The 8,924-nt window shown below is 47.1% G+C and overlaps 1 protein-coding gene across 1 annotated transcript; it reads right to left on the bottom strand.

The window, feature by feature from the left end:
- Window positions 1-948: 948 nt before the first annotated feature.
- LBX1 (ladybird homeobox 1) lies at window positions 949-2,577 on the bottom strand. Its single transcript, XM_030570527.1, has 2 exons — window positions 2,230-2,577; window positions 949-1,501 (listed from the first exon to the last, which is right to left on the bottom strand). The coding sequence occupies exons 1-2, from the start codon at window positions 2,552-2,554 to the stop codon at window positions 1,014-1,016; spliced, it is 813 nt and encodes a 270-aa protein (XP_030426387.1). The 5' UTR covers window positions 2,555-2,577; the 3' UTR covers window positions 949-1,013.
- Between the last annotated feature and the right edge of the window lie 6,347 nt (window positions 2,578-8,924).

Genomic DNA, 8,924 nt, shown 5'->3' with positions numbered 1-8,924 from the left:
TTACAATTCAAACAAAAACATTTTTTGAATCTGTACATTTTTTTAAATTTTATAGCGTCGTATTTAAATATCTTGATCTTGGGATTTGTCCTTTTTTAGTTTGTAGCATGCAAAAATTCTAAAAAGAGTAAAAAATAATTCTAGGATTTTTTTTTGTAACCACCTTCATATCAAAAATACGAAAGGTAGCTTTTTAATAAAAGCACAACAATAGCAGAAAATGGTAAAAATAGTTTTTAATTGGTAAAATGAGGCAGAAATTGCATTGGATACAAATATCTATGCTCCGAGGGCGCGGGGCGGGGAGTTGGAGGGGTACATATTTTAAACTTGCAGTATAACCCATCCCCTAGTTCCCAAGATTTTAAAAGAATTTTTTTTGTAAAAATGAAAAATAATTATTTCGTGCACATTTGAAACATGCAAGGAAAGAAAGAAAATTGCTAATTTTAGCCTAACTTAAATCTCCTATAACCTGGTTTATTTTTGGAAGTCGTTTAAAATAACCGCCTAACAAAACATCTGTTTGAAGTGGTGTCTCTATTGCAAGGTTCTGCTTTCCTTTATAAACAAAACCAATTGATATCGTTATTTTTTTAATCATACCCTCAAAAAAAGAAACAAAATCCATTATATATGTTTAAATATTTATACAGAAGCCATACATAATTGCACCATTCCAAAGATGAAAGCTACCTGATGTGACAGGCATGGGATATTGACTATTTTAAATTATTTTTTTCCTATTGCTTATTGCTTTTATTGAAAAGGAACTGCCTTATTTAGTTGCCACCAACGCTGAGTGTCTATCACCAGAGCTCATGGCTCTGGAATACTGTCCAGGCTTTGCTCAGGATTTCACAGGTCCACCCCTGGAGTGTGGGGATGTGTGGCTGTCAGTTTCTGGGTTTGTTTTTGTTTTGAAGAAGACCAAGAAGACAAGAAGAAAAGGTGTGTGTGTGTATGGGGGGGGGGGATGTACCCACCACCACCACCACCACCACAACAACAATTCAGTCATCAACGTCAATTTCCACATCTTCTTCATCCTCCGAGCAGTCCTTACTGCTGTTGGGCTGGTCTGTGAGAGGGGATTCAGGAGGCAGCTGAAGGTGGCTGGCGGTCTCCAGTCCATGTTTGGGTAGAGTTGGAGAAAGCGAACGCGATTTCCCCCTCCCTTCCGAATTGGGCTCCAGCTCTGAAATGCTAACAATATCCACCTGGGCGTTGGGCCCCAGTTTCTTGGCAGATTCCACATCTGCTTTCATCTCCTCCAGGTCTCTTTTGAGTTTGGCTCGGCGGTTCTGAAACCAGGTGATCACCTGGGCGTTGGTCAGCCCCAGCTGCTGGGCGATTTGGTCTCGGTCGGCTGGGGAGAGGTATTTCTGATACAAAAACCTCTTTTCCAGTTCGTAGATCTGGTGGTTTGTAAAGGCGGTTCTAGACTTCCTCCTTTTCTTGGGAGTTTGTCTCTGGCCAAAAATAGTCATCCCATCCCTTCCTGCAAACAGTTAGAATATTTGGCTGTTCAGTCACACACAGAGACTCCTTCCCCTGCCCTCTCCTTCCAATAAGTTGGAGGCGGATAACAATAAATAGATCCGCAGAGTTAAGGAAATCAAAGGTGACTCCAAAGCCAATTAAAGTTGGGGGGGGGGGTATTTTTGGAAGCAACGGCCAAGTCGTTTGGATTTTCACCTCTGACCACCTTTCCTTAGGCGTGCTGGAAACGTACCCCAAACTCTGAGCTCTCCCAGTGCTAACTCAGCGCAGCAGAGCTAACAAAATATTCCCCCTCAAATAAGAGAGAAGGAATTAGGCCCTATATCCCCCTGTCCCCGCATTTGTAACAACAATAAATAGTGTATCATTTGGGGGGAGGAGATAACACAACAAAGGATTGGCAACTGATTTGCTTTGCCCAGATTTTCCCTGGAAGGCAACTTTAGACCCATTTCTGGAAGGAGATGGCCGGGGAGGGAGAGAAACACTCTATATACAAATAAACTCAAAAGGTGAGGTCTTAAGGGCCAGCCAGCTGGTTTCGCCTGCGATTTTCCGCAGATCGCTCTGGTGTCCCGCTAAGCAGAGAACCTCCAGGCTGGTTTCCATCTCAGGTGAAGTTCTCCGCTGATGCTCTCCGCAAACGCAACCACACCGGTAAAGGAAGGGGGAGGAGGGGAGAAGAGTTTGTTAAAAAACAACCACAACAGCAACCACGGATCTTACCTTCAGCTGCCTGCAGGACGCTGACTTCCAGCCCTTTGAAGGTTTTGCTGGCCAGTTCCTCCAGGGCACAGAGCGGGGAGGTTTGGGAGAGGAGCGCCCGGCTGGAGAGGGGCAGGCCGGCTGGCGGGTGCTTGTCGGTGCTGGAGAGGAGGTGTGCTGTCCCGCAGATGGTGTAACTTCGCCTGACGGCCGGCTTGTTCAGAATGTCCTCTATGCTGAAAGGGGTCAGAGGCTTGTTGGAATTGGCAGGAGGGGGCAGCTGATCCAGGGGGCTCCTTCTTCTCTCCTCCACCGAGGAAGCCTTGGCTTCTTCTTTGGAAGTCATGCTTGACTTGGGCTGGAAATTGTTTCTCTCTCTCTCCCCCCCACCCCACCCGCCCCTCGCCTTTTGTTTTGGGGTCTGGCGAGGAGCCGCTGCAGCGATCTGTATTTGCACCCACCAGCGAAGGAATCAAAAATCACAGGCGAGCAGCGGCAGCAGAAGTGGAAGGGAAAGGACGGGGGGCGGGGGAGGGCGAAGGCAAGAAAGTTCAAACCACCACCACCAACTCCAGCGGAGGAGAAACAGGTCTTCTTCCCGGAGCAGCCTCAGCCCGCAAGGTGAGGAGGAGGGACAGGAATCGGCGTGTCTGGGAAGGGATCCCTGCAGTCCTGCCACGGAGAGAGGTGACACTGCTGCACGCCTGTCCCAGATTCCCTCTTCCCAGCTGCTATTTTAAGATACACCCCAAATCGCTCCACTTTCCCTTCCCTCCCCCCCAAGCAAAGAGCCGTCGGAGAGGGGGGAGCAAGCAAGCGGCCCCTAATCCGAGGCCGAGGGGGAGCGAGCCGGGGTAATTGACTATTGCTAACAAGTTATTGTTGATTGGGAGGTAATCAATTATCTCCAATGACACTTCGCGCCCGCTCCCTCCTGCTCGCTCGCGCGCTCTCTCTCTCTCTGTCCAATGCAGGCTCGGCCAGGTTGGGAGCCCCATTAATTAGGAGGCGGTTTGGAGGTGGAGCCCATCTGAATTATAATGCTGAATGCACTTGTCATATTCTGGCCCGCTAGTTGTTTGCACATATATATTTGTAAATTACATTACACCCCGGCTTGATTGCATCAGGAGAATACAGTATGGTGAAAAAAGAATCCTACCCTCACCCCCAAACTCACCGGTGTCCCCCTACCCGCCCCAGATTCCTTCTCTTTTCTTTTTTTCCCTTTACTTTTGATGATTATTAGTTTTAAAAACAAACCCAGATCCATGTTGTTTGTAATCAGGGAAAGAAGGGGAGATCCTGTTGCCAGGTAAGGTAGAAAATTCATCTACAACCTTTCTGCGTATTTTGTCCCCCATATTTCATAACCCATGTTGTGTGTGCAGTTGGGAGCATGTTTTTATTTATGCTGCAGAGCCGGGGAAGAAGCTTTTTGCTGGGCTGCTGCTTTCACACAAGCTCGTGGAGATGGGGTGGGGGCCGGAGGTAAAGAAAAGATCAGATCTGATATGAAATATTGACTGGTTCTTTACGTATTTCTCTGTGTGTGTGTGTGTTGTCCCTCCTAATGACAATATGGCGAGCGCCTGCTCTCCCGGGTAGTTTATATGCACAAAATCTTATCCCAGAGGTTCCTCTACCGACCGCTCACCTCCGAGGTTTTCATGGCTTAACTGGGTCAGTTTTCTGCTGGGCTTCTCGAGGGGGCTGCCCGCTGAGGGGTGGGTGCCCGGCTGTGGTGGAGAAGCTTCAGGAGTGTATATCATTTCTTGTACTGCCTAGAGGACAGGGGAGCTAGAGACAGGCGTGCACCGCTCCCCCTTAGCGCTAGCTAAAGCCTTTTCTGCTATAATTCAAGAGCAAAGGGCCACCAAACAGCGCCAGGGACATATTTCATCTCCCTTAAAACCTCCAGATGCTCCCGACACGGTGTCCCCCCCCCGCCACTTCTTTTTCCTTTTGCTTTACTCAAAAGCCTTAACTGAATTATTGTTGTTTCTTAGTGCTGGGTCCCAAGATCGGACGTGGGCACATATTTATGTATATTTGTCTCTTCTTAAGGGCTCCCTGAGTGAAGGGGACTAGTGAGTTGCCAAAAAGGTCCGCAGGAAGCCAACTGGATAGGGCAGGTTTCAGTCTGCTTTTTTCCCTGGCTTATAAATCAGCGGAGGAAGAAAAATCACTTTTTATTGCCTAGGTTGTTGTTGTTATTAGTTCTTCGCGTGATAAAGCAAATCAACGCGTTACAAATGCCGTTGCTAATTTTATTAATAATAATTAATAATTCATTTGTCTTTCTGCACAAGACCAAATCAATCCTCCTGTAACACAGAAATGCCAAAAAACAAAAACAACTCAGCCTTTTAAATTTGAAAACAAATAATCGATCTGACTAACCACAGGTTAGGAAGAGAAAAGTGGGAGGAGGTGTTGGTGAATGTTAATTAAACCTTTTCCAGGCCCTTTGTTTGTAAACACAGGAGCAGCGGTCCTACAGAAATAGGAGGGTTTCTCGGTATAGGCAGCTAATTGGTACAGAAGAGGGGCTCCCTTTGCAGGATTAATCCATTATATTTACCAGCAATTTGCTATTTAGTTTTGCATTGTCCGCCTGGAATTTGTAATATAGTTAGATGCTGTGAAAGCCATTCGCAAACGGTTTCAAGTGATTTTAAAAAAATATTTTATTTTTCGAGCTGAAGCCCGAAGAGCCCGGCTAGAGGGAATATAATATTCCAATGGCTAATGCCCCCCTTTAAAATAAATGCATTGTGATCTGTTCCTAAAACGTCATGTCCATGAAGCTAAAATTCAATAATCTCAGCAGTGCCCCTCCCCAAAATATAAACAGCCTGGAATTTATGCTGCTTTTGTGAAAATGGAGTTTGATCACAACAGCAAATATTGATCGGCTCCATTTAAACATGTTCCGGTCCCAAGAAAAGCCAGGGAAGTGGCATTGGCTTGAGTCACTGGCTCGTTTACCCCCCCTCCATATCTGTACCGGGGACGTGAGTCACGTCTGGTGTAAATCAGAAGGAAGGACGGTCCTGCAGCGGCAGGCGAGGCACAGGATCCTGCCCTGTCTTGGTCTCTTCACCTTGACGCACCCGGCAAACAAATACAGAAGAGGCAAATGGCTTCTCTTCTTAAAGCGGCCCCTCCCATTTTTTTATTGCTCTCTGGGAGTCTCTTTATGCAGTGACCTATTTTTAAAGGCCTATATTGGGTTATTCATCATAGCAAATACTGTGAGGCGGTGGGGGTTGGGGGGGAATTACATGGATTCGAAACCTCTGGGCTTCTTGGCTTTGCTGGGAGGTTGAGTTGTTTTGCTTTACTTCGTGATTTCAACATATTCGAACCTATCGGAGACTTTCCCCCTCTCCTGCCCTCTGCGTTATATTCCAAAGTGGCAGGATCCGATTTTATAGCGAGCGCAGCCGGGGGTGCCAGAGGCGTAATTCCAGAAAAGAGACAAAGAAAGAACTTTAAAGGAGCCCTGGCTCCCTGAACCACTTTCGGTTGTGCCTTCTCTTGCCCACAGACCCGTACACGGGAAACCATCCTTGAAATAGGTGGAGAGGGTTTCTAGTATGGGACATTCATGCCCATTTACACACACACACACACACACACACACACACACACACACACACACACACACACACACACACACACACACAGAGTACACACAGAGTACACATAGAAACACAACCCCTCAGATACAGTTTTACATTCTAGGACAATTTTTTTTGAATAAAGCTAAAATATTGAGCGGTCCATATTTCCCCTTTCGATCGAGCGATCCGAATAATAACAACAATCATTCTGACTGACTGACTGAATCCTCTGGAGTCTGCCGAATCCTGGGGATCTGCCTGCCCTTGTCTAGGAGACAACCCAAGCGAAAGGGCTGAACCCCCTGGGCTTGCCTCTCAGGTGTCATCTACCTGCGCGCCGCGTTGAGTAAGATCTCAGGCAGGTGAAAACATCTCGCTGCTGACCTAGGCTGGCTAGACAAAGGCTGGGCGGCCGGGGCAGAGCGAGTGGCTTTTGGCGGCGGGAGCTCTTTTCCTGGTCTTGTGACTGGCTGGTCCAACCCGGTGACAATGATGCTGAAGTTGAGCGTGATCCGGCTTTCCCATAGGCAGCCCGGGCAGCCCGGCGTGGCTCCAGCTGGCATGGTGTCTAATACCCCACGGCACGCGCGGGTGTGTGCACGGGGGGTGGGTGAGTAGCGTGGTCTGAAGCGCCCACTACGGATCCTGGCGCTGCCTGACTCACGAACCCCAACTTGGATTTTCTCCAGTGGGATTTTCCTCTGGTAAAGATGCCAGGATCAGAGCCACGGGCCTTTGACATCTTCTGTTATTTCCTTCCTCTCCGCGGAGTTCACCTAAAGAACCCGTTTGATGCATCCCCCACAAACAGCCCCCAAGACCCCCTCTTTAGATCTGCAAAGAAAACAAGGGCCTTTCCTCTTTTAGTTTAGTGCTTAGAGATTATTCCTTCCCCAGCCCTGGCCCAGGAACCCGACTTTTCCGGCCACATCTCATGACCCCGGGAGCATACCCAGAACTTGGAGGGTTTCATCTTGCTCCAGTGACCTCAGGGTTAAAACGATCGTTCCTTGTAAGGGGGCAGGATGTGGGCCTCATTCCTTGGGTCTCCTGGTGGGGTTAGGAACAAGGCAACGCTCCTGGGGCTGATCACTGCGAAGAAGTTTGGAAAGAAAAAGTTTGTTAAAGCAAAGGAATCGTGAAGCTGAGAGGCTTCCAATGAGCGAAGGATCCTAGTAGATGCAGATTTGCATCCCTGCGATGCCTTTTCCTCTGTAGCTCTCAAAGCACTTTAGGAAGCCACATAAGCAATGTTTAGGGAGAATTAAGGACACAGAGTTGACTAACCAAAGTCATCCAGCGGTAGAGCCTGGAACAGAACTCAGGTCTCCTAAGCAATCTAGGAAAAGGCGTAAAGAGTGAGGTGACCAGTTTGCAGATGATAGGAAACTACTCCAAATGGTTAAGTCCAAAGCAGACTGTGACGCGCTATAAAGGGATCTCACATAACTGGGTGACTGGGCAACAAAATGGCAGATGAAATTCAATGTTGATAAATGCAAAGTGATGCACGTTGGAAAACATAATCCCAACTATACAGATAAAATGATGGGGTCTAAATTAGCTGTTACCACTCAGGAGAGAGATCTTGGAGTCATTGTGGGTAGTTCTCTGAAATCATCTACTCAACCTGCAGCGTCAGTGAAAAAAGCGACCAGAATGTTAGGAACCATTAGAAAAAGAATAGAGAGAAAATATCACAATGCCACTATGTAAATCCCTGGTACCACACCGTGAATACTGTGTGCAGATCTGGTCACGCCATCTCAGAACAGATATATTGGAATTGGAAAAGGTACAGAGAAGGGCACCAAAAATGATTAGGGGGATGGAACAGCTTCTGTATGTGGAGAAATTAAAAAGACTGGGACTTTTCAGCTTGGAAAGAGATGACTAAGAGGGGATATGATAGAGGTCTATAAAATCATGACTGGTGGGGAGAAAGTGAATAGGGAAGTGTTATTTACACCTCATAACACAAGACCTCGAGGGTCACACAATGAAATTAATAGGCAGCAGGTTAAAAAAAAATCCTTCTTCACACAACACACAGTCAACCTGTGGAACTCCTTGCCAGGGGATGTTGTGAAGGCCAAAAGTATAAATGGGTTCAAAAAAAGAATGAGATACGTTCATGCAGGCTAAGTCCTGCTAAGGTGGCCAAGTCTCTGGCTGCCAGATGCTGGGCCTGGACTGCAGGGGATGGATCACTTGATTATTGTCCTGTTCTTTTCATTCTCCCTGAAGCATCTGACATTATCAGGATAGTGGGCAAGAGGGACCTCTCTTATGTTATGTAACTTCTTACCTGGAGATCTATCTCATTAGACCAAAGCTGGCTTTGTAGGCCTGAACCTGGGTAATTTTGAAATAGCAATATTGCTATCTGAAGCAACATGCAGAAAAGAAAATAATAGCTCCCCTCCCCTGTGTCCCCCTGCCTGCCCCCTCAGACAGGTAATTTCACAGCTAGTGACCAGGCAGAGGCACGCGTGGGTTGTGATTTCATAAGTGTGTTGGGAGGTCAACAATTCTTTTCCTCACTGGGGACAAAGAAATCAAGCCAGCAATGCAGTAGCAGTAATAAGAAATAATTCATAATTTAGAAAGAGCACCGCTTCAGACTGAGTCGCTTTCCCCTTATCCTTGCAACTGCTTAGAACTGGAAAAACGTTCAACCAACATTCGTTCCCTGTGGATTTACCTCCTCCCAGCGAAGTTGTGATGCAAATTGGCTTAGGGGGAAAAAACTCCTGTCATATTAAATCCCCTCTTCCTTATTGGTCATGTTAAGTTTGCACATTTCAAGATGGGGGAAGAGTTAAAAAAAATCCTGTTCGAGACTGGTGGTGGGAGAAGTGGGATTTTGACACAGCCCTTGCCTTACGTTTGAAGCAGGAAGGAGCGGTGTTGGCTTCCCCCCCTGATTGGAACAGCAGAGTCTCTTTGCTTGCGGGGACTATTTCCCAGCGCGCAGGCAGAACCGAGAAGAAAGGCTCACAGCTTCTATCGCTGCCTCCCAGGGGGAACCTTTCGCTGGGATTAGAATGAAAGGTGTCCAAGGGGGTTTGCTATGCAAGAATTAAT

The sequence above is a fragment of the Gopherus evgoodei genome, chromosome 7, assembly GCF_007399415.2.
Source record: "Gopherus evgoodei ecotype Sinaloan lineage chromosome 7, rGopEvg1_v1.p, whole genome shotgun sequence".
Classification (NCBI taxonomy): Eukaryota; Metazoa; Chordata; order Testudines; family Testudinidae; genus Gopherus; species Gopherus evgoodei.
Note: the sequence above shows the minus strand (reverse complement) of the source record. Positions and strands in the feature narration are given on the sequence as shown.

Excerpts from the sequence above, each read along its gene's own strand:
- LBX1 (XM_030570527.1), bottom strand. The coding sequence starts at position 2,554 with ATGACTTCCAAAGAAGAAGCCAAGGCTTCCTCGGTGGAGGAGAGAAGA. Across the intron at positions 1,502-2,229 it reads CGTCCTGCAGGCAGCTGAAG|GAAGGGATGGGATGACTATT; the intron begins GTAAGATCCGTG and ends AACTGTTTGCAG.